Raw genomic sequence first — 27,170 nt, forward strand, 5'->3', positions numbered from 1 at the left:
CAAAACCCCAAACAAACCTGCATTCCATATTGTTTCAAATATTCACAGTCAAACGGAATTTCATTTTTAAATGCGGTGAAATGTGGCAGGCAATGTAAAGCAAGTTTTACTTTGAACTTTTTTCTCTGAATTAAAAATTGTTCAGCACTCTCTTGCAGATTTCCCTCCCCCTGCCTTGATACACAGGAGCTTCTTTATTTTTAGGTTCCTTGTGACCTGTTTGCATTGGGAATTCAGAACTTGTCTACCCTGCTTTTTCCAGAATCATACTGTGGATGACTAGAAAAATACTGGGTTTATAGTAAGGAGGAAGCAAAACCTCATTGGCGGAAGTGATTCATGCGATATTAAATGTTTTCTTAATTAGCACCTGCCTTAGATGCTCACATTAAAAAAGGGTTGGTGAAATTCATAGCCCTTTGCCCTGCGTGTAAATGCACTAAAAGTTTCCGAGTAAATTTTGGGTTCCTGCAGTGAATTTTTTGCTAGAATTACAGGAAATGTTTGTCACAAATTTTTTAGGTCACTCAAAGAATCACCAACAAAAGCAGTTTTCATATAAAAGTGAAAGGACGACAGAGTTCGTTGGTAAGGTTCCCTCTACCACTTACTACATGGTTAAAGCACGCAGATTAAAATTGCACTAAAATCAATCAATCTAAACTAAAATGAACCAAAAATTGCCTACTTGAAAGGCTTAGGAAGGGAGGAGAAATGAGAAGGATTGGAAAGAGTAAGGATAAAAAGGAGTAAGGGAGACCCTCCTGTTGAGCCACAAGGCTCAGAGCGGACCCTCCGGCCAAACTTAGCCCCAGACTTGACCAACAGTTTAGGCCAAAGGTTTTAACAGCTTAATCAATAGTTTAAGTTAAACAATTTAACAAAAGATTCTGTAGCATTTACTATAGCACAACAGTAACTCACTTGCAGGCCTCACTTACTAAAGTACTTCAGAATCTCAGAGATTCACACGTTCCCAGTACAGATACTATAGCATATTCACACTTCCACGCGCACAGACCTGAAGAGTATGTACTAGGTATATACCTGGGAAAAATTCCCCTCAAATCCAGGGAAGTACTCACGTCAAATGCCTTTCCATCTTCTAAGGGGGCAGAGAGTTGATCCTCGAGGAGTGGTATCAGCCCAGGCTCCATCAGCATTCGGCAGTGGTCCTCCAAGGATAGCAAACTTGGGGGTTTTGCTGACTCTGAGAGGTGCCCCCTCAGAGGGAGATGCTGGCCACAGCCCACTGTGGTCCAGGAGAGCTCGAGGGATCTCACCTAGGACCGCTGTTTATAAGGTCTCAAGAGACTGGGCTTTAGTCATAACAATTTTTCATCCTAGCCACAGTGTTGGGTTGGTAACTTTCTTTGAAAGTTTGGTAACAAAAATATTGTTCCACTTGAGTTGTTATTCAGGTAAGAAAACTAAGTTTCCAAGGCTGTTTGTTAAAAACCAGAAGCTTGTTAGACATCCCTAGTTCCTGGGAGCAGACAGTGTTTCTGATAAACTCCAGAGGAACTCAGCCCAGGTGCAGTTCCTCAAGGACGGGGCCTAACAAACATTTCTGAGATCATGCTGTGGCCTGGGGCCAGGGTGAGGGGGTGAGAGATGCACCACCACAGTGTTCTAATGTCTTAAGCTATATGAGGGAAGAGATCATTTTTTTTTTCTCCCCCCTCCCTTTTGTGGTTGTGTTTGAGGTAAATAAAAAAGCTTTCCTTAAAAGTAGGCATGCCATCTGTGTCATGAGGCCACTGAAAGAGCAAGAAAAAGAAGTGTGGTAAAGGTAACAGGAAAAAGTAAGGGCCATAAGCAGGGGTCATATGAGAATGTAGGTGTCTGAGCCAATATCAAAGAGCATATCTTGAATTGTACAGTATTGATAGTGGAATTCTGTTAGCATTGAGTCTGTATTGACTTTTATAAAGGTAAAATACAAATTTTGAAAGCAGGTATTTCTTAATTGTCCTCCTGCTGTGTTGGGACTTCTAACCTTGCAGTGCTTTGAAACTAGAGATGAGCAATACTGCAGATGCCTCATCCAGTGTTTTGAAAGTAGATAAATGAGTGCATAGAACATAGTTTTTAATGTAATGACAGAACAGGGTGAAATGTTTGCTTGAGATGACTTTCAGATCTCACAACTAAGATCTGTGTTCAGTGGGGAAGCCACCTCAGAGGCCATTAGGTTTTCAGAAAGGTATAATTAGACTGCATGATCATTCAGGTCAGTGAGCACAGTATAGAGAAGTATTGCAGGGAGAAATAACTTAATAAGCTAGTCTTGTGGTCACATGCTTCTGAATAATTGTGTCTGAACCAGTGGATGAAGGTGTACCTGCTATAAAATTCAAACTTAAATTCTGTGGCATCCTAAAATGGCAGTTTTCCTGCAGAAGTTGTAAATAAAATTGCTACCAAGAATGACTGATTTTTCAACACAGTTGATACAGTTATGTTAAATAAAGTCTTCTTGAGTATCTGCGCTGAAGAAAAGTCTATTACATACGTGTTTTCAAAGTAAGCTTTTCTCTGTTAGGAGGGAAAAGTAAATTGTTGGGATGCCCGCAGCCTAAAATTTGGTATGAATCATAAACATTTATGAGAGATGCAACATACTTTTTTGCCAGAATATTTTTTTTTAATGTAATTGGTCAGGATAAGGGATGTAAAGCTTTTATGTCCAGTTGCATGTACAGTAAGTTTGAAAATGTAGTCAGCTGAACAGTGTTGTCCAAATTGTCTTTTTTGGAGCCTCATGCTGAGCAAATGATTATGTATTTACTTGTGTAATTAGATTGTCTTACAGTTGTGAAAATCTGGTTTATGTACACTTGTTTCTTCCAAAACTTTCAGGATATTTCTTGAAAGTATTAGCAATTACAAAGGCTAAGATTGTAAGAATCTTTTCACAGCACAGGCCAACTGCTACTGTGGGTATGTAGGAGATGTCTTGATAGATTAATGCTAGTGCTTATATTTTTTAGGATAATTGGCTAACATACAGGAGAAAAAAGATGTTGGTGTAGCTACTAATTATGGTTTCTTTTAATAAAAGGTACGGAGAAATGTTTTTAGGTGGTTTGGGGAAAGATTATGTGTATATATGCAGGAGTATGGAATACAGGTACACATAGAACTGACAATAAGCACAGTATATTTTAGGTAGCATTGTGTTACAGACTTGTGTAGGTAGTAGAACAAAAAAAATTATGGTTTGATGCATTTTTGGCATGGTGGTAGGACAAGTTCCACCCAGGTGTCTGTTCTATCCGTATGTGCAGTGCATGTTGCTGAAGCAGTACTGTTTGAATGAAAGCTGGCTTAGGCTCTTGTGGTCATAGCCAGTTTCATAAATAGGATATCTGTCTTCTACTCTGATCTTTTAGGTATGAAGTAAGTAGAGTTTTCCTGATGTGCACCTTTTTTGATCAAGGTATAAGTTGCGATAACAGAGCAGAAGACTGAACGAAAACTCCAGGGTGAGCAGGAGCATTGTTACCAGTAATTTTCTAAGTCATCCTGAAGTTGATTGTCCTATAACTCTGCCTTAAATAGCTTGAAGATGATATGCTTTTCAGAAACGTCAGCATCTTGTAATAGCTGGTTTCACAGCTAGGTAGGTAGGAAATATGTTATTTTTTAATGGTAAAGTTTTGATAAATAATTTTATGAGCTTATGAAGTTGCACTTTTCCTGTGCAACATACCCGTTTTGCCTCTCTGAAAATCTTTCTAGGCATATAATAATCTGATTCTGTTCTGTCAGAATTATGAGCTACCTGAGGCTCAAGCTGGCTGGAAGCTGAGAGAGCATGGTAGCAGCTAGAAAAGGTAGCAGTGATTTCAGTAGAAGGACTTTGCTGGGGTAGTTTTGTTTTTATTCAGTCAGTACTGAATCAGCGCTATTATACAATGTGCTGTGGGAAGTGCTCTGTTCTAGCTGGAATGTTAAACTGAGAAGTTCACTGATGAGCACACATTTGAAAAGATAAGAGGTAAGAGTTGGGGTTTTTCAAAACATTGCCTCAGTAAGGAGGGAGCACTTTCAATGATATGATATGATACCATATGATACCGTGGCTTAGTACTTAAAAGTTCTTGGTGCAATGTTTATTATTGCTGCAATTTGAAGCTTGATACAGACCAAATCTGACACTACCTGTAGTTTTAGTGTTTTAATAATAGCATTGAGTATATGAAGGCTGTTTAGACTTTTGGTTAGTGTTTTTAATATCTAAAGTGACAGCTAATGTAGAAAATCCCTTGTTAGTCATAATAAGGAAATCATCTAGCTATTAGTGTTTGTGGCCCCTGTCAGGCAATAGCAGAACTTCTGTTTTATAAAAGAAAAACAAACCCTTTCTGATATAGGTTAAATAAATTAGAATTTTAATATGCCGTGCCACTACTGTCAGATTTACTAGAATTTATGGACTACAACTCGATAGATAAGAGTTTAACTAAAGAGGGGGTTTGTGGGTGGGGGGGCTGTGGTTTGGTTTTGCCTTTTTTTTTTTTTTTTATGTTATCAGATTGTTCTAGCTGCTGGTAGAACCACTTCTTTAAATACAGCATTCTAACCTGTGGTCAGTAACTTGTAATTGTATTTAAGATAAGAAAACTGGATATTTTTACAAAGCCTGTCTGCTGCTACACTGAGCTTTGGTTTTGCAGGGAGCATACGTGCTGGTCAGTAAGCTTGGATTAGTTCCATGTTCACTGGAAAACTGAAAGAAAGTTGACCAGTTCTGTATATTTTCACCATCTTTACAATTTTCAAATATATTGGAGACTTGAAGGACACTTGTACACATTTTTCTTCAGTTTAGTATTCTGATAGGTTATTTCTAACTTCTCTGTTAAGACTTCAGAGAATGAGTCTGAAATTCTAAAAATCCTAGTGGGTTTTTTGACAAAGGATAGAGAATATTCAAGAGTTTAGAAATAATTATTGTCAGTAAAAAATTGAACTGACACCTAATTTGACTTCAACAAAAAGCTCTGCTGAATTAATGAGGTGGTGGTGTTCACTTCGTCAAACTTCCAGATGCTGTAGAATATGCATGTGAATTGCCAGCTCTGAATTGATGTTTAGGTTATTATGATGGTTTGCTAGAAGAGAGATGGACATATCATGACTTACTGGTCACATGTATGGCCCTGCCAGTATTTGTTCTTTTTTTCCCCAGAAACGACAGAATTTTCTCAGATGAAAAGCAGTGACAATTTTTCGGTTGTCTAAATTTGAAGCAATGCTTCTCATGAACATCATCTTCTCAACGGTGTTCAGTAGCCAGTGTTTACTATGTACTTGTGGTGAGGATAAGGTATTTGATGTTTAGTTCCTTGTGCTTTGACTGTGATTAGATTGACTTTTATTTTTTAGTGGCTCTCATGCTTTGGCTTCTTTCCAGTCATCCTGCTCGCACTTCTGGTTGGCAGGATTGCCTATTGCTGTGCAGTGAGCTGGGGTGAGGAACTGATCTGGCTGTAAATTGTGTTAGAACAATTTGCATGAATGTTGTTGCTAGCACAGAGGAGGTGGGTATGAAAAAGGGGAATGAAATGATAGCAAGAGCTGCTTGGGCAGTGCTGCTGTTCAGTGTGTAACCACAGCCAGTCAGGCCTTGTCAGCTGCTGTTAGAGCTGCTGGCAGTTTTGTGCTCTGCTTTCAAAAAGAAACTCTTAAGTCTGTTAATGGATATCAAAAAGTGTGGAAATGCTGTGCCAAACCAGAAACTTTTGAGTCTAGAGCAGACTTTCCCTGTGTTTTGCCAGACTTCTTAGGCACATCAGTTCATGTTCTGTGCAATGGAAAAACTGCAAGTTTCAGCTGTTATGTTGGGAGTGCAGGTGCTCTGGTATCATGTTGTGTTCAGAATACTCAGGTCTTTGTCTTTCCTGTCTTGTCAATTTAATGTGGCACACTATATTCGGCTTCTGTATCAATCATGGTTTTTAGAGAACATCTGTGCCATCGTTTCAACCATTGGCTTGTACAGAAAGGTTAAGTAAGCTGTGCTGTTTTCACATTTCTTGTCCATTTTTGTGAAGCATCTTGTTTATTTAGCTGACCCCAAACTTGCAGGGGTAAGCCTTTTGCATGCCCATGGAAGACCCACAGTATAAGACAAGGAAAAAGAATGCCCATTTTACAGTTGACTTTTTAGAGATGTAAAACATTGGAATTGGTTATTTGTCACACCAATTCAATTACTGCATGACCTTTTTAGACATCTATCAAGTGTGTTGTCTGACACAACTGGACAGTAAAACTGCAGTGCATTTATATTTGTCCATAAAGCATGTGCATGATTTCCACACTTGTAAAGAGCTGTGCAATGTGAATCTTCCTTGGTAAGTCAGAAGTTGCTCCTTAACATCTATACAGATTATTTGCAGTTAAAAAGCTTATTGTCCTGTGTGAAAGGTACTGTGTGAATTCCATCTTCTCAAGGATGGATCTTACCTTAAGATAAGGTCTAAAGCAAGAAACTTGCTTTGAGAATAGAGAACAACAAAGCTGTTATGCGTGAACATTGCAAAAAGGATATATATTTGTTTAATGATTTTTAAATAACTCTTTCAAGGATGCTGAACAAATTGGAAGTCAAAATATATCTCACAATATGTTATTAGTGTTGGCTGCGTTCCTTTGATGTTGGCAAATTCCTTTTGAAGAAAAAAACAATCCTGTGCAGAATATAAAACCCAGTGTAAACTCCTGGCTTTAAGAATTAGCTCTTTTTAAAATATGAAAATGTAAGATAATCTGAAAATAATTTGTGCTTAAACAGCATAACTGCATATAAACAAGCCCTATTTTTATAATTCCTTGTGATTTTAAGGAAATTTACTTTAGGTTCACTGAAAAAAACAAGAAGGATCCCTTTATTTTGGCAGTAAAGTGAGTTCAGCTCTGATTATCATGCTTTTAGCTATCAATGCACATTGTGTAGCAGGGTTGCAAATGGACAGGAAAAGAATACCCAGCCACCTCCATATAGTTCCAAGCCTCTGCAGTGTAACCAAATGAACAAAACAAAAACACACCCAACCAAACACCCTTGAAGTTCTCATCAGCCTTAAATATCTTTAGAAATTGAGAATGCTGTTCAGGTGATTAAAAGAGGGTCTGTAGCTGCTTGATAAGCTATAGAGTGTTATATCAAGAACATCAGATATTCTGCTTTAAAATATGAACGTATCACTGCAACATTAAAACAACTGGTGACATTTAACTTTTTGGTTAAATGATTTTGCATTTTCAGAAGTCTTTAGAGAAAGTGGTGTTTAACTGAGCAGAATTAATGAATTGTTAAATACCGTAGGTAATAGGACGCCAAATCTGACACCAGTTAATATTCACTTCTTGGATGATTTCACAGATGAAAATTTTACCATTTCAAAAACAGATATGCTTCTGATCCTGCTTATCATTTGTGTTATAACAACCAATATTCTCCCGTTAAGAGCTGCCAGTCATATTTGGCATTGTGATTGAAGTCGTTTGAGCTCTTGCTCTCTGTCATTGAAGCAGTGCATTAATGTATATTTCTTTAGACTTCCTAGCAAGTGGTTTTGGTTTTTTTAAATTTTGCTCTAATTTGTCCATACAAAAGAAGGCTGGAAGTTTTCATTTTAAACACATTTGCTTGACTATTTACTTCCACTTCCTCCTTTCTGTTCTAAAGGTGGTTGGTGCTACCATGGAAGAAGCTGGATCTCAGGAGATGGGAATGAATAACCAGGATCAGCTGGTGAAGAGCAAATGCAGTGAATTGTCTGATACAGCACTGCAGCACACGCAGTCCAACTGTTATGGCCTGGAAAACACAGGCACATTGGAAGAGGCTGAGTATATCACAAAGAACAGAAAGCACCTGGGATCCACATGCTGCTCCCAAGAGTCTCGTGAGGAGACTCCTGGGAGAGAAGAAGCCCGTACTGATCCACCTGATGGCCAACAAGATCCAGAGAGTGAAAAACACAAAGAGAAAACTTTGGGTATGTTCTCTTTGGCATTTTGATTTTTAAATAGCTTTAATATTTTTGACAAATAGCTAAACGCATTTGCTTTGTCTCAAATTTACTCTGTAGCCAAAAACTTGTCACCTTCAACATGATACTTTGAGAAACTCTGCACTTCTGCTTAGGAGAAGATAGTTCTTAATGCATATGTAAGAATCCTTCAGCTGTCAATGCTATTTTTATAGGAACTTTAATAATAATAACAACGTGGTAATTGCTAATCAACTTTTTTAATTTTCTGGTTTGAATCTGGGATTGCAGTGTTCAATGCTGCCAAAACACAGCTGATAATTAAATTCCAAAAGCTTATTAAAAAAATTTGTGTAATTATCCTTTAATAGCAAAACTTAACCTTTTAGATTTCATTTTTTTCAATTTTTTCTTTTTATCTGTGCTATCGTAAAACTGAAATATTTTTGTGGTTTTAAGATTAAAGTAATTTTTTGCTATGTAAGATGTTGGATGGCACATAAGCCAAGACAATTTTATTCTTGCTCTGATGATTTCCCATTTGTTATCAGTTAGGATTATGCAGCTATCAAACCAGAGAGCAACTTAACTCACTAATTTCTCATGGATTTATATTTTACTTCTAAAGACAGGCTGCTTTTCTGGTATGTTTTTTTTCCTCAGTATCATTGTCTTTCATCCATTTCATAGGAAAAGAAGTGTTATTATTAATGCAAGCCTTGAATACACTTTCTACTCCAGAGGAAAAGCTGGCAGCTTTGTGCAAGAAGTATGCTGATTTGGTAAGTAATTTGTAAAGATAGCAGGAGTTATTCATGTGTTAATATTAACTGTGGAATGCAAGCACAAGTAATACAGGACAGTTAATGATTTTGAATATTTTTAATGTTGGGAAAAAAAATAGGACACTCAGGCTGACTATGAATATTGCTTTAGCCAAACTTTCCTGTAGTCATTTTACTTCTATGTGACTGCCTAAACCCAAATTAAAAATAAGTTTTGATATCTTGGTGTTGAAGCATACTATTAGGATTAACAGAAAAGCTAAGAGTTCTTTTGGAAGTAGTAATTTTCCTAGTTTTGTCTGTTGATTAATGCTTTTGTGCTAATGTTTTATAGGATAATGTTTTATTTAAGACAAAGAGAACATATTGTCTTACAGAGATTTTGGGGGAAAATATTCAGTTATGTTTAACTCAGTGATTTTTGGGGAATAGGGGACGTTGGAAAGATTTTGCTTTGTGCTTCCTGATCATGCAAAGGAATGGATAGAAAAATATACATTTCTTCACTAACAAGCCAAAAAGAAGCAGTTCATAAAGTGCATTCCTACCTCAAGTAGGCGAAATGATAATTTATTCTCTAAATTAATTGATCACAAAATCAGAGGGGTAGGGGAAAAGGCTCATAAGTTTCACTTTCTAGAATGTTCCTGGAGACAACAACGCTTGACTTGTTTGTCTTGAGACAGGGACAGACAGGAATGGAAAGACTGGAAATACATTGTGTATATGCTTTCCCACCCTCTTTGTAGTTATGAAATGAATATGAACTAAAGACATAATTGAAAAGCTTAACAAAATCTTAAGATTATCTTTCTGTAGATGTCAAGTGTATCATATGCAAATATTTCTGAAAATGACATAATGGCTGCACAACATGACATAATTTTCCTGAAATAAATTTTTTTCCTTTGAGATTAATAATGTCTCCAAAACTTTGAAGGTGATCTAGTGGGTAGTCTTTTTACTCACAGAGGCAATATTAATTGCTTAAGGACTGACTTACATTAGTTCTGTTAAGGAAATCCCAAGTCCTCCTTGGAGGTCTGTTACGTTTTGGCTTTGTTTTTCTTGCTCTTTCTCATGTGTTCTTGTTCACATGTATTCATTTCCTTCAAAACTAGCAGCTTCTCTAAGAAGTCACTTTCATTAAAATGAAAAACAATAATAGTTCTATAGTGCAACTCAAGGATGGGGGAGCCCACTTAAAAATGAGCTTTCATATTGTGAGCGAAAAATGCTATAAATGAGTTGGTTCTTGTGGGCAATTGCTTGTGCATGTGATGCCTTTTGTATTTGAGCAAACAACTCCCATTTCAGCTCACACTGGTGATGATGATGGCCTGCATGAGGAGCTAGGCCTGCATGAATCCCTCAATTTTGCAGAAAGAAAACAGTCTGCACTATCTTCACTTTGAGTTTTACTGCTGAAGGAAGGACCTCAAAACAACTGGGGAACAGCTAGACCAAATGAATTGTAATTTCCTTCAAGCAACTTGGCAATCAGAAGAGATGTGATCGTGTTAAGTTTTTTGTCCTTCCAGAAGATGATCCACAGTTGATAGGTGCAGTAAGCATTCAGAGTCCATAGATAGTCACCACCATGGAAAACCACTTACTTTCCTCAAGATGCTCAGAGTGGCTGGGAATCTGGGTGGGAGCTTGTCTGGGTGTAAGAGTAGCTTTGTTTTGGCCAAATGAGTCTTAGAAGTACACCTCTTTCCCTTAGAAAGTTTAGGTTGGATCTGACTCTGTTCCTTTTAAGATGCATTTTTTTTCTTCATGATTGTGGTGGTAAACCACTGGCATAGGTATCAGCTTTAATGCCAGCAGAGGTTTGAACTGTGTATGACAGTGCACCTACAATGCTTTTTTTCTTTTTTTAAAGATTCATCATCTTTAAAGCTCACTGTCAGGTTTTTCAGTGGTGTCTCATGAAAAGGACTGTACAATAAAGGTAGGAATGCCTCTCTCCTGGCAAAAGATCTTCAACAATTTTTTTTTCCTAATTTGGAATCTATCAGGAGATCAGTCTGTGATGCAGGAAGGTTTGCATCCATGGTGATGTGTCTCACACTGGCACGCTTTTACAGGCCTGAAGTTTCATAGGTATGCAAACAGTAGAGCCACTTGGAGTGGTGTTTTCTGGCCACCCAAGGAAAGGGCTTTTTGTGTTTGGATGTGAAAATATTTCTTTAACATTCTTCTTCCCTAAACTAGATTAAATATACATTTAATTTACTGTTGTTAGGGAGGTCATTTATTTGTTCTTCTGTGCTTCAGCATTATTTTGAGCTCTTTCAGAAAGCCAGCATTTTATTATTCTTCTATCATAGTGATGTTCCTCATTGCCAGCCCTCTTTTCCTGTGGTGTCCTGAGGCTGAGGCACTATCTAATGAGGAGCAGAGTAAGACTTAACATGGTTGCCTTCTTTGCAATAGAAGAGACTCTGAACATGGTTTCTCAGGGAGCCCAAAAATTATGCATAATGGATAATCCTGTCAATGGGACATTAATGCAAGAAACTTCTGTTCACTGGATATTCATAGAATAGATTTTGAAATATGTATACAGAGTTTAACTGTGTTATCTACCATCTAAACAGCCTAAAGGAAATAGAACAAAAATTTTGCTTCAGATGGTTGAGACTGCAGATCTCTTAAGTCATCAAAGTCTGGGCTTTGTAGCTTTATTAGTATTTGACTTGATTTGTCAGGGCAGCTAGTTTTGTCTGTTCCTTTCTGAAATACCATAGCATTTCACAAACTTGTATCGATTACTGCTTCTCTTGGTAGGAGCTCCTGCTGATAAGAAGGAACTCTGCTCTGCACAGTTATGTGGTTTTTCTTTTTGATAGTAAAAACAAGACCTGCTGAATAAACGGCTGTGTGTACCTTCCAGATAAGAGTGGGAAAAGTTGTGACATGTTGAAAAGCCAGTTTCAGTTGGCTTTTAATTGTATTTGCCACATCCTCCTTTCTCAGGGCTACTCTTAGCCCTGTAGCTGAATGCAGGCTGATAGCTCATAGTCAATGACAGGTCCATGGTGCCTGTTCCCCAAAGCCAAATGTTTTTTAAGTCAGAATTAGTATATTTTCATCTTTTGTCCTTATACATTTAGAACTCTCTGCAGGATTATGGTAATTTCTCTTTAAGATCAGCTTGGGTCTTAATAAAATTTAATTTCCTTGTTTTAATCCAAAATGTTTAGAAGTTTCTTCAGTCTGCTCATCTAGATGCATAAAGGTAGTTTCACCTATGTTTATTTAACAAATTTACTCTCTAATGTTAGTTGGAGGAGAGCCGGAATGTTCAAAAGCAAATGAAGATACTGCAGAAGAAGCAAGCACAAGTCGTGAAGGAGAAGGTCCACTTGCAGAGTGAGCATAGCAAGGCCATTTTGGCACGTAGCAAACTGGAATCTCTCTGTCGGGAGCTTCAGCGTCATAACAAAACTTTGAAGGTTAGTTTGTTTACATAAATTACAGTGCTGCTGGTGGTGGAAATATTACTTACTGGTCACTGCTTAAAATCAGGAGTGCTGCTTTTTACTTGCCACTTTGCCCATTACCTGTATCTCTAGGAGATGAGTGGCGTGTGGTTTAAGTGTAGCTGATTTTAAGGTAAAGAATTTGGGGATAGTTGACTCACTGGGGTTTTTTCCCCCTCAAACCAGGTCATATTACTTGCAGTATTTGATCTTGTCGTATTTTTTTGGGAGTAGTCCTGATGACTGCTGGAAAAAATAGCACGAGTGAAATAATAGCAGCATGAAATGGCAGGGTATCAAAAAAGGCTTAATTCTGTCGGAATATAATGGATGGGAGTGAAATGAAAAAGAGCCAAGAGATTCTTATCTGTGATTGCTGTAGGAAATTTCATTATAGTATCAATGCTGTTTTTTACATCTGAGAAATTCTGACACTTGCAAAGGTACCTATGTAGCATCTTAATATCAGCCTCTCAGTAATGTTGGTAATGGTAAGGACAAGATTATCTAAAAGTTTTGGAATTTCTAGCTTCTTTGTTCCACACACTTTACATGAATAGTCAGCATAGCATATTATGATTGTGGCTTGTATTAGTTCTAGCAATCTAGAACTTGAAACAGTACAGGAGTGAATTATCACTATTGTTTCTGACTCAAAAATACGAAAAAGGTGGATAGTTTGACCTGAACACTTTTAATATTCTCTCATAAAAGGAAGAAAACATGCAGCAAGCACGTGAAGAAGAAGAAAGACGGAAAGAAGCAACTGCACACTTCCAGATTACGCTGAATGAAATTCAGGCTCAATTGGAACAGCATGATATACACAATGCCAAACTCCGACAGGAAAATATCGAACTGGGGGAAAAACTGAAGAAACTCATTGAACAGTATGCACTGCGAGAAGAGGTGCTTACACTGTACTTCTAATGGGATTTTATTAGTTCCTTGACTTTAAGGAGGAGATAATTATTGAAAGAGGAGCAAAACCTCCCATTCTTTACAGCCCTTGTATATATAATTTTTATATTATACTTTTTACTTCACTACTGAGAAAAAATTAATAGCTGTTTGGCCCACTGTCTGCCTTTCCTGCCTGGTTTTGAATATCTAAATTGAAGATGCATTGGAAGAAGTCTTTCACAGTGAAAGTGAGCAAATAGAAATAAGTTGTCCAGAGGTTGTGGAATCTCTGTCTTTAGAGATATTCAGAACTCAGCTGGGCAAGGTGTGCGTAACCTGACCAGGCTTTGAAGCTGACCCTGGTTTGAGTGGACTAAATGGTTTCCAAAGGTTGCTTCCAACATAAATATATATTAATAGTTGAAGTTGTTAAAAATTATGACTTCACATTATAATGGGGGAGATATAAGAGTTATTCTCTGTCTTATTTCTTTTGATTCATTAAGGTTGCGGTTTTCTTGGGAAAAGAAAAATATAGCTGCTCTTGATGGCATAGAATCAAAATAAGCTATCATGCTTTAAGAATATATTTGGCCTGGTATCATGGAAGTGTCTCTACTATAGGGCTAACCGAGCTGGCTTTAATTGGCACCAGGTTGTGAGCTAGCTGCCTAAGCTACAGTGGTGGAAAACAGCCAATTCTCCTTGTCCAAGAGAGAACTGAGCTCCACGGAGTCCTACAGCTAAGATTAGTTGGCTGGTTCTTAGCTGGCACAGGAGGTTTTGGAGTATTATTTCTCAGCTGTTTCTGAGGGGTTGTTTTTTTGGTTTGGTTTGGGTTTTCTGTTTTGTTTTAAATCTGGATCAATTAGAAAGCTCTCTGTAGACTAGTTCTCCACCTTTTGCCATCATGGAATATTCGTATCTACCATGAGAGTATATGGGGAAGAGAAAAGGTAGGAAGCTGCCTTGTGCTACTTAAGAGATGGAAGTAAGACCGCAAATATTCAGTGATTGGCGGAATTTCATCAGTTAAATAAACTTGTTGCAAACTTTGCTTATTTTGAGCTTTTTTTAATTATGAGGACTAGAGCTTTTAGAAGTAACAGAGTACAGTAAGGATTAGAGGTAGATCAACCAACTTTAGAAGTAAGGATGTAGACTGCTTGCTACAGGATTTTTGTAATGTCTGGTGTGAAGTGATTGTACCAATTTTGTAAAAACAGGCACCTGGCTTCCGTGAAGGGCAAAAAGGGGTGATTATAATGTATGGAGATAGAGGGGAAAAAAGCATGTAAAACACTCTTCTGCTGCTTTTTCTTTTGCGTGAAACTTCTAAACAATGTCCATCTCCCCAAACGCTACACTTGCCGTCATTGACTGCAGTGTACAGCAGATTCTGTATTTGACTACTGTGGTTTTCTTTTCTCCTTTAGCATATTGATCAAGTGTTCAAACATAAGGAACTGCAGCAGCAACTTGTGGATGCCAAACTTCAGCAAACTACTCAACTTATTAAGGAAGCAGAGGAAAAACATCAGCGAGAACGGGAGTTTGTAAGTGAATTCTATGTTAAAAGAAATAAAACCTACCAAACCAGACTTTCCATGATTTAAAGCAAATACATGATTTAAATACAAATTGAGGGAACTGTCTTTTGAAAGTTAGGATAGAGTTCAGCAATGAGACTGAAATTTAAGTTTTGTGTATGATGCTTAAAATATTAATGCCCATACTAATAGGCAAGTAATGTTACTGCTTGCATTTTCTCAGCAAATATGCTGAATGTCATTTAGATTTTTCTTGGGCTGGGAAACGGGCTGAAACACCAAAGGTACTTTCTTGCAGTCAAGAGTTGTAACCTCTGTTTTTATGCCATAAGAAATAAAAAATGCAGAATAAAGCATGTGCTCTTCTGCATTGTCTGCCCCTCCCCCCCAAACTATGGATGATATTTTATTGGTATGTTGATATCAGCAATTTACTTGCAGTCTTCTAAGCAGTTTTCTTACAATGTATCTGTAACTTCTAGGCAACAGCCTTGCTTTTTCTGTACAGTCTTAAAATGATCAGTGTCGGATTGTTCTATTTTTTAACGTAATTTCTGAGTCATAAGCTGATGAAAATATCTTCAAAGATGAACCTACAAAATGGTGACAAGTTGAAGCAAAATTGATTTGAATTAGTCTGTAAGGGTGCTATTAGTGACTAGAGAAATGAAAGTTGAAAATAAGTTACAAAACAGTTATAAATTACGTGCAGTTTGTTAATGAACTGTTAATAAATTTAGTGATTCAAACTTGCTACAGAAATAGAAACATTGAGACATTTTTCTAATTGGTAGCATGAGTCAATAAAAATCTCTGCATGGCAATACATGCTTTAAATTGTATATATGAAAGTACAGTATAGTAGCAAAAAAGCCCATGTGAGAAAACATGGTTGAATAGCCCTTAGGTGACGTTAATGTTTATTTATTTTTCATCATAGATCAAGTTAAGCCATTTTTAGGAATACTTTTTTCATTATGTGGCTTTTTTGCATTGTTTTTTAGCTGCTAAAAGAAGCTACAGAGTCCAGACACAAATGTGAACAGATGAAGCAACAGGAAGCTCAGCTGAAGCAACAGGTATCATTTTTAATGGAGAGATCTTCAGCAACAGTTCTGAAAAGAAAATACCGAGACTGTAGTGAACATAATGCAACATCTGAAAAACCTTTAAATTCATCAGATGCTTGTGGAAAGTACTTGGTATTTTTTTAAATTAAGTCTTATATCTAATTTCCAGTAGGTAACTCTTCAGTACTGAAGCGTGAATGATGATCAGTAAACTTGCTGTTTAATACATCTGGAGAATACTGTTACTGGAAGGTGCTAAACACTGAATTTCTGGAGTTAGTGTCCTTTTAAATTAATAGTGTTAATATTACAAAGACTAGAATATATGAAATCTTAAGAAGAAAAGTTTAAGAAAGTTTAGCTTCTCTGAAGCTGTTGTTCTCTCTTTTTATCTTTGTTTTTTTTATGTAGCTGTTCAGGACCAGAGAGGCCTTTGTGACTATAAAGAGTTGGATGGGGATTTTTATCCAGGCACGTTTTAGAATCTGTTTCTTACTGTTTCCATCTCATCCCGGAAGGATGGAGGATTGGGAACAAGCAATGTCACATTTATCCCTGTAGTTAAAAGACCCCCGGGCAGATGGAGCTCGTCAGCCCTGTAAGGCCATCCATCTAAGAGAAGGTCACTCTAAACAAACCTACGTCCTGAGACCCTCACTGCCACTGTCCAAGCTTGCTCGGCCCCGGCAGATGAACCTCAGGATTAAAGGGTGGGCTCAGTTCAGCGCACACTGGGTGTCACCTAAAAAATCCATTGCGCAGGCTCGAAGGGTTAATGACCTTTCCCAAATCTTCGCTCGCGAAGACTGGCCATACACAGACCATCACAAGGCAATTTTAATCTTCAGTTACCCATATTTGGATTTAGTAACCTGAATATCTCCGCCCACAAAAAAACCCTGCAGTCTTCAAATTACTTGTTTACTGTAACATAAATGTTACAGCAAAATCCTCTGTGAGAGAGGAGAGATGGGCTTTGGTTCTGGGTCTGACCTGCAGTCATTGACCACACATGAACTCAGCACGTAAGGCACAGGGAAATGGAGTTTCATGCAGCATCAGAGCACCTGAGAAGCAGTAGCTATTCCGTTCACTGCATGTCTGTTACTGCTTTAGTTGAGGTTTTATATGAAGTCTCTGTCCTGGTTTCAGCTGGGATAGAGTTAATTTCTTCTCTGTAGCTGGTACAGTGCTGTGTTTTGGATTCAGTGTAAGAATAAGGCTGATAGCACACTGATGTTTTGGCTATTGCTAAGTTGTGTTTATTTTAAGTCAAGGACTCTTGTGTCTCATGCTCTGCTACTGAGGAGGTAACAAAAATCTCCAAAATAATTTTGAAGGAGCATAGCCAGGACAGGTGACCCAAATTGGCCAAAAGGATATCCCAGACCGTAGAATGTCATACCCAGTATATAAACTGGGGGAGTTGCCCATAAAGGGGCTGATGGGGATTTGGGCGTGGGGTCTGGCACTGGGCAGCAGGTGGTGAGCAACTGTATTGTGCATCACTTGTCTTTTCCTTTTTATTATAATTTTAATTATATTTTACTTTGTTTCAATTATTAAACTGTTCTTACCTCAACCTACAATTTTTACTTTTGATTCTCCTCCCTATTCCACTGGGGTGGGGAGTTGGGGTGAGTGAGCAGGTGCGTGGTGCTTAGTTGCCAGCTGGGCTTAAACCAATGCAGTCTCTTTGAAAGCTGTTCCATGCCCTTTTTTTCCATGCTTACTGTATCTAATTCTTTTCTAGGCTTTCCAGGAGTTATGTTTAAAGTGTGTGTGTATGTGTGTAGTTCAGTGTAATCATACACATCTTCATCGGACTTGAACATACGAGTATCCAGATGCTTCCAAATAGGTCCTTTTTTTCCACACTTAGTCTTTTATGTTTTTTTCCTAGTTGGTTACCCTTTATTTAAAATCTCACTGCTTTTTTTGTTGTGCTTTTTCAGTGAGTATAGTTTGTGGTTTCCTGGGGCTGACAGATATTTTTTGTAGAATAAGACGAGCTAGAAAGTTCAGTGACAATAATGACAGAGAATCAGGATGTACTGCTGACAAGCTGGGCTAATTCCTTTTGTGTAATTTCCTTTGCTAATAGAGCAAAATACAATATTTCTGTGCTCTGAATTGTATTGTCCCGTATCCCCCAATGTAAGAATTGAGAGAACTGATTACTCTTCAGTAAGAATAAGAAGTTTCTATTAAATGGTCATGTATTCTTAGAACATCAAATCACACACTAAGTTGTTTTAATAAGAATCAAACTTTTTTAAAACTATGTTATTAAACATATTTTGCAGTTCTTTCTTGGTGCAGGGCAAGAAGTTTTCTGTCGTTGACTGTTAATGCTCTTGACTTTTTAAAGTGTAATGTTTTTCACTGTTACATTAATTTCTTGTCAATATGCACTTTCCATGATTTTTGCTCAGTGGGTAAATTACATTGGTTGTGAATGTGTATTTTGATTTCTGGAATCAATCATGTTTATTTTGTCCCAGCCTTGGTTATTAGCTTTGGCTGGTTAAGGAGGAAAGGTAAGTATTTCCTAAATTTTAATTTCACTAACCATGTGCTGAATTTCCTGTAGATGTGTATGTCCACAGATCATTTTTTTCCAGTGGAGAGGTAGAAATGAGATAACGATGAACTGTAATGTCTTCCAACATTTTATTAAACATAATATTCTTCATACTTCAGAATATATTGCTGTTCTGTAAACACAGAACTCTACTTCACATATAATATAATTTGAATGGCATGTTTTCAGACAAGTTCTGCGTGTTCCTCAAATGGAAATTATAGAATAGTTAAAAAAAGATTAAGAAATTCATGTTTTACTATTTCCAGTTTAATTTTGCCTTCCTTAATATTTTTGTATTTGTATACCACTGTTCATATTAATGTTCTTGCCTCTTTTCCAACAGCTTTCTCTTTACATGGATAAGTTTGAAGAATTCCAGACCACCATGGCAAAAAGTAATGAGCTCTTTACAACTTTCAGGCAAGAAATGGAGAAGGTTTGTATAGGATTATCTATGAAAAGTAATACAAAAATAGAGAAGTACTATAGAAATATTATAAAAAGTAATGTAGAGATGCATGCTGTTAGTGGATTGAATTTTAGATTTTTTTTGCCTTCTGAAAATATATGGAGTATTTTGACATTTAATTTGGATCATAAGATAGGTCATAAGAATTTGTCATATTATGGAAGAAAATGTAAATTTTTCTATTTTTTTTTACATACTTGCATGATATCTAAATCCTAATTTCAGTGTTTTACCAAATAATACTTCTCGTTCTCTTTGGCTGTGCTTATGTTTTAAAACTTCTTTTCCTGGAGCCTTTTATTATTTGTACTTGGAAGTTGCTAGTCTGTTTCTTTTAAGACTCAATTTTGTTTTCTTTGAATGCAGAATATGTATTTGTGGGGTTGATTTTATGCAGAAGCACTTCTCCAAAATAACTTGTTCAAACTGGACTTGGAAAATAACGCTTAGAAGACAAATTACTCGTGTCAAACCACCTACGTTGCAACACAAGCCACAAAATTAAATGTTTTTTTTATCTTTTGTAGATGACAAAGAAGATTAAGAAACTGGAAAAGGAAACCATTGTGTGGCGTACAAAATGGGAAAACAACAACAAGGCTCTTCTGCAAATGGCTGAAGAGGTAATTAACTTCTAAATAGCAGTATGGCTCAGCTTGAGTCTGAGTCCTAGAGAACTTCATACAGTTTTTCAGTTTTAGAGAATGGGAAGTAGTACACAGTAGCCTCTTCTTGGATTGTCGGCTTTATATTTTTTTGTTGTGTAATTGTTGTTGTCCTCAGGCATGGAAAATGGAAGGCTGCTATGTAAATCTAAACCAATGGCACATTGGTAACTGTTTCATTGGTGGGATAACGTGTATGAAATCACAGGAGCTGAATGAATTGAATGAATTTTAATATTCTGAGTAAAGTTCAACCAGTGCTGCAATAAAAATCTGTTTTAGACATAGAAGACTGACATGAAGGAAATAACCCACGTGTAAGGGATCAGTTGCTTTCTGTCATTGCTGCTGCTGCTTTTGAGGTCATGAGGTGCCATTACTTGTAGTTGGCGAGAGTGATGCTGTTCAGTTGTGCCTGCACTGCCTAAGGCCTAGTTCAGGTGTGTGAGGTGTGACATTGCCAAACCATGCTGGGTCGTGTAGGTTCTGCTTATAGCACTGCTTATCTTTTTCTTCTTATAAGGAGCTAGTTAATAGAGCCAGGAGTATGGTACCTTCTGACCTGGATTCTGCTGCTGGATTGTGGATTTCCTACTTCTATGCCCTTCTCCCACCTGTAGTTGCCATTCTATGGGTTGTAATTGACGGCTTTGTGGGATAAATTTGAAAATATCAGGGTCCCGGTTGATACCTAGCTTTCAAATAGCATTAAATAGTCATGTCGTCCTCATTGCTTGTTTTTGAAGGTGTCCATTGCCACTCCAGCTCAGACAAACCATCTGAAGTGTAGTTAGGTGAAGTATTCTGAGGAAATTTGCTCTAGTTCAGCTGGAATTTGACCTACTAGATTAATTAAGACTTAATATTTGGGATTAAATAGTGGTGATTCTTTTCATTAATTTAGGAAAAAAAACCCAGTTGTATCACAGAGCTTTTATTTCTTTTGTCCTTCAGAAAACAGTAAGAGATAAAGAATACAAAGGCTTTCAAATAAAACTGGAGCGTTTGGAGAAGCTATGCAGGGCCCTTCAGACGGAAAGGAACGAGCTGAATGAGAAGGTGGAGGTGCTCAAGGAGCAGGTGTCTCTTAGAGAAGCAGATGTGGATCTAGCTGTGCAGGTGTTGCAGTCCTGCACACTCAACTCCCACGAGGAGCTGGGAACTCCCATTGACACGGAACCAGGAATCCAACCTGATGTGGAATCACGTGCGGCAAATAGCTCCGAAAAGACTGTCTCAACAAGTCCTGTTCCTGGCACTGAATCTGTAGACTAAAATGAAGTGTAAACACTGTATTGAGAGATATATTTTGTGTATAACTTTCTCTGTTGGTGGTAACTATTTGGTTTTGTGGTGAAAATTTTCTTACTTTTTCTACCATATCTGTATTTTCTTAGAACTACTGGACTTATGTGGTACAGGAAGCTGCATAGCAGCTTCGAATAGCTTAAACTATAAATTTTCCACAACTGTGTTGCACATCTGCCTCATTTTTTAAAAGAAAATATTTTTCCATAAAAGGATGCATGTGCGTTTCCTCCCCACAACACAAATCACTGTCATGAAAGACTGTGTACAGATATAACATCGTTTGGGGAAAATGGTGACAGCAGGTCACTTTTTTGTTTTAAAGAACAGCACTCTGGTTTTGTTCATTGACTTGCCACTCAGTATACTAAAGATTACCAATTTTTCCAGTAAATTTATCTACATAAGGATGTCTAATGGCCAGTAAAAAATGTCAACTTTTCTCCCTAGTATGTTTTCATATATATGAATGAGAAAGTAAAGGTCCAGAATATAGTAAAAGATATGTGTAAAGGGTTTTATGTCCTTTGTGGTATGAAAAACACAGCATTGAAATCCATTAATTTGCAGCTGGTGAAACAGGGTGTACAGCTTGTTGCAGACGTCTCAGGGTTGTGTCATAAAGGTTAGTTTGGACTGTTTGCCCTACCTGTGAAAATGTTAAATATAAATGTGTGAGAAAATGTACAGCGACATTACTGAGTGGGATTTTGCAGTTGCGGAGCCTGTTGCACAGATGTTGGTCACATCCTTCCCTCTTAGCTGTAGTGTGTCCACCACATGGTTTTCCTGACTAGGAAAATCCATTACTGTCTAAGAAAATATCTGGATTATCTGGAGGGCTGGAAAGTAGAAACTCACTGCTGCAGGGGTGGAAGACAGGAGTCTGGCAAATAGGCTTTCTCTAATAGCTGGATTGTGACAAATATGTCACAAAAAGTGTTACTTAAACGTATTCTTGTTATAGTTGAACATGAAAATTCACGTACTTTTCCTGAAGTACAGTGTGGAACTTCCTGCACATTCAACCCCAAAGCTGTACCAGTTGGCAGAGTGCCTTCCCAGTCAGGTTATCTGGTAAAGATGGTACTTCACATTCTTACACTAACATACCACAAGCAAAGCTTCCTTGTTAACCTTAAACAATACTGTATTTTCCTAGAAAATTTGATACTGTCACTATGACTTCTTCTGAAAGAAACTAGGACCAACACTTATTTTTTTGGCAAGGCAACGCGTGATATAACTACAAGCTACCCTTAACTTTAGTTCCCACGTATTTACTTTCTAGTTTTGGTTGCTGTCATTTTAAGAAATACGAACATGTATAGCCTTTTCTGGTACTTAAAGTTCTTTGCACTTACTTGGGAGGGAATTTCTGAATCAAGCACATCTCAACAAACTTCCCACCCCAATGACCTTGACAGTTCAGTGGCTAAATTACTTGAATATTCAGGCTGCACTGAGCTCCTGATTCTTTTCCTATAGTAATGTAAGTTGAAATAACGTAGCTGTCTTTGAGAGAAGGTAAGGTTATAAATGTGTTTTAGCTCATACCACTAAGAGGAACTGTGCAAAACTGACATTTTTGAAATGAAGCAAATGAGAAGCTGGCCGTCTTTCTCCTAGATTTGTGTGGGTTTGGTGTTTGTGATCCAAGCACAATGCAGGAATGAAAAGAAGGTAGCAGTGAGCAGTCAGTCAGGTTAGACTCAGAGCTTTGAAATGTTGATCATGCTAACCGTATGGCATAAAAAATAACTGGAAAGAAGTGTTTCAGACTTGCTGTCCAAATTACGTGCTTTATAGAATCAAGCTTGAAAAAATAGTTGTTCTGAGAACTGGCTTTCAGCTTAACACTAAGCATGAAGTAATTTTCCTGAGGAAAGGTGAAAAACTTTGTATTTGATGCATCATACCGTTGGCAAGGTAGGACGTGCAGTTTTCTATTTTTACAATTTATTATTTGGACATTTATATCCTGAACAATTCTTTTTATAGTGCTTGTTCTGTATGGAACAAGAATGAATTTTTGGTCCCTGCTGCAAGAATATTTTAAAGGGCTCCTTTAGAGAAGTGACAGATGTATAGAACAGCAATACAAATATATTTGTTACTGACTAAACATGTAAATGAAGCAGAACGCCCCAAGGAAAAATCTTTTAAAACAGGGATCTCTTTCGTCTTTCCTACCCTCAACATACTCATACCATAGCAACTTATCTGGCCAAGGCAAGCTGTACTTTGCTTCCTGAAACCAAGTCAGTGGAGTTTCATTGCTTAAAAAGTGTTCTTTTTAAAAAAAAAATTGATGTAAGGGATAAGCTTAGCACTGTCACTGATCTGCCATACTGCAGGCTATTGCACTGCCAGGCTGCAGCCAAACGGGCTCCAGTAGGGTTTTTAAGTAAACTTGTGTTACTGCCTTTCTCCCACTACTACAAATTGTTTCACTTGGGATGTAAACTGATGTAGCCTGAGATGAGTGTATCTAATTGTCAAAACTCTGGGGCCTGATTGACAAGTTTCACCACGATTAAGCTGCAAAAAGCTAAATTGTATGCGATTCAAGACCCAAATATGTGTATACCTACACAAGTAAGTTAGGGCTGTATCTCTAATGTTTTGTCCTTCCTTTCATTACACCTGGTTACGTTACAGTTCAATTCTCAGGTGTTGCAGAAAATCTACCTCTTTGGACTGTAGATGGAAATAACTGTGAAAAAAGTGATGCAGAAATCTAGTTTGTGCTAAACACACTGCTTTATTTTTACAACCCATGTCTGCTTTCATGAGGAAAAATGATAAATGAACAGGCAGTCTTTGTTTTGCTTTTCAAAAACATTTTGTAGAGATTTTTCACTAATGTGAATCTGAAATTTTATCTACTCGATTCTGTATAGATTAAGTAAATAAGTATGCTTAATATACTGGACTCTGAGTTTTTCTTTAACATTATATTCATGTCTTCAAACTGAATCTACTGAAACTGTATTTATTTGAAAAACCAAGCGTGAAAATTGAAGATGTGAAATTCGAATTCAAGCGTATTGTTCAAGTGAGCTGCCCCGCGAAGGGGCTGTTCTGGGGCACTGCAGTTCCTGGCACTGCACGGGTTGAGGGGTAGGTGAGTCCTGTGCTCACCTCACCTTGGCAGTGTCCTAAGGTGAGGGTCAGTCAGACCACAGAGGGCAGGAGCTCTGGCTGGATCTGCTGCACTTGCCTGCTTTGAATTCTGCTCGGGCCTTCTGTCTCCCAGAATTTATCTATCATAGTTGAATTGGTGCAGTGTGAAAAATACGGGAGTTTATGTTAAAAATCAGTTTTTTCAGTAAGTTCATCAAGTGCTCCCCATTCTGTTATACTATGTGGGGTCATTTGTTACTAATGTACACTCCCTCACAGTTTCCTAATACTAAAAAGTGTTCTGTTTGCCTTTTTTTGGCATAATCCCTAATGTTTACAACTTCCCTAAACTTGGTTTTGTTTTGGAACTGGTTTTGAGTTCAGTTTTCCTTTGTGTCTGTTTTTTCTAGGCAGCATTTAGAACTGCTCTACAAAAACATACTCTGATGTCTCTCTGACTCTTTGAAGATAGTATTAATTTTTTAATTGAAAAAAACTTGTTAACTTGTTTGAAGATAACTGTTGTGTTAAAGGTGAGCAACGTAGGTCCTAGCCCTGAGATATTTGTAGAGCTGTGCCAAGTATTTTGGAAATCCAAGTACACTGCCTGGTCTTAGATGCTCTACTTGTACTTCAGAGTATTCCCTCACATCAGAGACTTGCCTCCTCAAAAGATGCTGTTTCTGCTCCTGTGTAAGCACCTCTCTTTCTCTCCTTTCTTTCAGTGTATGCTGATACTGGAGTCAAATCTCTTATTACTTCCTTGGATCTCCCCAGTCTTCCTAAGTTCCTTATGAAAACTGGTCGTATTTGTAAGCTTTTGCTAGAGGGAAATTTGTTTGCAGTTAATAGTGTGGGATTTTGGCTTTTTCCTTTTTCATCAGGTGCTGAGTCTCTCCTGTTAATGCACATGCACACACACGTTGAGCTGTACTTCTCTTGTGTAGATTAGGTCTGAGGGGAGAACCTCTTTCACCAGCTGCATTCTGAGCCCTCCAGCCTAGCTGCCAGGGCATCAGCTCCCTGGCAGACAGGCACATGTTTGATGTACTCAAAGATACTTGCTTTTAGGCCTTTAGAAAGTTATTCCTTACAGGTACTTTTTGTCTATTTCTGGTTTTGTTTTGTTTGTTTTTTATGTTTTACATTTAAATTTTGATAATTCACCTTTTTCCTCCTGTTTAGACATTTCTTCTTGAAGGAAGGTTGTATTTCCTTCTAACAGCCTAACTCGGTCCCATCTAACTGTGCTAGCTTTTATGGATCTTGTTGACTGGCACCCATCTAGCCTGAACTTTTAAGTAATTTAAGAATATTGTGCTGCCTGTGAAGACTTTATTTTAATTTCCTTTAAAACTGTTCATTATCTTTTAGTTTTGAGGTCGCATATTGTTTTGGATTTCTTGTTCAAACAGGGATCTGGGGTGTGCCTGTCTCATGGACTGCGACAGTTGAAGCAGGCCTTTGTGTGATTCCAGACTGTGCCAAGAATGCTGCTCCTACAGCTCTGCTTCAAGAAAGTAACCTCTTAGAGCCTCTATTTAAATACCCTCTCAATTTAAATAACCTGTTATATCTTGTGATATTTGTTCAAGCTGAGGAGATGAATTTTAAGTCACTCATTTTTAAACTTTATTTAACTACCTGCATGTGACAGATACTCCATTCTGGTGTAGTTCACTGTCACTTCCACCGAATTTATGGCCTGGTGTTAAGGGTCAAAATAGCTACCTCAGTTCTGCCAAGTCCAAGGTACTATATTGGTATTTAACCGTTGTAATATGCTGGAGTTGTTTGGTTGGTTTCCCAACATACACACTTATATTCATATAAAACCATTTGATTTTGGTCATGTCTGTTTCATAAATCCTGCTCATCAGAGCTTTTGCTGGCTTTGATTGCACATCTGCTGTTCCCTGCCAGCTGGTTACTGACTCTTCTAACCCTTTTCTCCAGGATATGGATTTTGTGCACAGTTGATGTTTTAAAGGAAAGATCCAAAAGAGGATGAATAGTTGAACAGTATAGTTGAATAGTGTACATGTTTGACTATCTGGGTTGGAAATTCACAGGACAGAAGCTGATGTTGGGAGAATTGTGAAAGATCTACCACACTGGACTTTCCAGTGGCCGAGAAGCAACAGGTGAAACTGGGTGTTGACTTAAATACTTGTTCCCTATAGAGAGTTTACACAGCTTTGTTCAGCTGTTTCAGTACTGAAATGAAAAGGCATCGTGTGCACATGGATAATAATAATATAGTATGGGTAACAGGATAAGCCACGTAGAAAAAATTGCAACAGTTAATGCTCTCAAGGGTCTTGCACGCTACAAAAGCAAATGCAGTTCTTCGTACACAGTAAAGGAAAAACACTGGAATGCTTTTTGTCACAATGAAGCAAAATGCAGGAATGTTCTTAGAATGGGAACAAAAATTTGTGATGCACACTAGTAATGGCCTTTGGCTTTATTAGCAATAAAAGACCAGTCTGCCACAGTGCGAGAGTGCTGCTCTCCAGAAGTACAGCCATGGTCTGATGGGAGAGCATGGCTGAAGATTTTTATCATTCAACTTCTAGAAAAACACATCTGTTGAAATAAAATATCAGGTTTAAAATGCAGTTTATGGTTTCACTGTCATTCATATTGTATTTCAATACAAAGATGAAAGAATTTAGATTTCCTTGGTGCAGGCTGAAAATCTTGGAGAGAAAAAATACCTTTTATGCTGAAAAATTGCATCTAATACATAGGTGTTGAGAAATCACCCTAAATTGGCAGGGTTTTTCAATTTAAATTACCTTCTGTAGTTTTTTGTTATAACCATTGTTCTGGCAAGAGCCAAAACAAAAAGGGAGGTCCCAAAACTCCTGTATACAGTTCCCTTGAAAAGAAAGGCCAGTGGATTAAAAGCCTGATGCTGTTTCCTCTCCCCAGCACGTACTAACGTGCAGGAATAATGCATTGAACTAAGTATGCTCCATAAGTACTATGTAAGCACACCTAAAGTAACTGTTGACTAATCCTATAAATAAATATCTTGCTGGAGGTGTTGTTCAGGTTGACTGTTTTATTACTTTTTTTAAAAAAACTTCAATTTCCATTATATTTACTACTAATGAACAGCAGTGCATAAGCAGTTACCTACTTCCTGTGAGGGGCACCAGTTTTTAAAATCGAAATCTTAAGGCACTCAGCCAAATAGCCTTA

General features: G+C 37.6%; 1 protein-coding gene across 1 annotated transcript in view; it reads left to right on the top strand.

Moving 5' to 3' along the window:
* Positions 1–23,764, top strand: part of TXLNG (taxilin gamma) — a 24,966-nt gene extending 1,202 nt beyond the window's left edge. Inside the window, exons 2-10 of the mRNA XM_017812339.1 lie at positions 7,703–8,015; positions 8,700–8,791; positions 12,085–12,255; positions 12,997–13,191; positions 14,622–14,741; positions 15,740–15,814; positions 18,736–18,828; positions 19,389–19,484; positions 20,481–23,764. Coding sequence (XP_017667828.1) covers positions 7,718–8,015; positions 8,700–8,791; positions 12,085–12,255; positions 12,997–13,191; positions 14,622–14,741; positions 15,740–15,814; positions 18,736–18,828; positions 19,389–19,484; positions 20,481–20,801 — 1,461 coding nt within the window. The 5' untranslated portion in view covers positions 7,703–7,717 and the 3' untranslated portion in view covers positions 20,802–23,764. The remainder of the gene's footprint in view (positions 1–7,702; positions 8,016–8,699; positions 8,792–12,084; positions 12,256–12,996; positions 13,192–14,621; positions 14,742–15,739; positions 15,815–18,735; positions 18,829–19,388; positions 19,485–20,480) is intronic.
* Positions 23,765–27,170: the final 3,406 nt, after the last annotated feature.

Source organism: Lepidothrix coronata, unplaced genomic scaffold, assembly GCF_001604755.1.
Source record: "Lepidothrix coronata isolate B3197 unplaced genomic scaffold, Lepidothrix_coronata-1.0 Scaffold35, whole genome shotgun sequence".
Taxonomy (NCBI): Eukaryota; Metazoa; Chordata; class Aves; order Passeriformes; family Pipridae; genus Lepidothrix; species Lepidothrix coronata.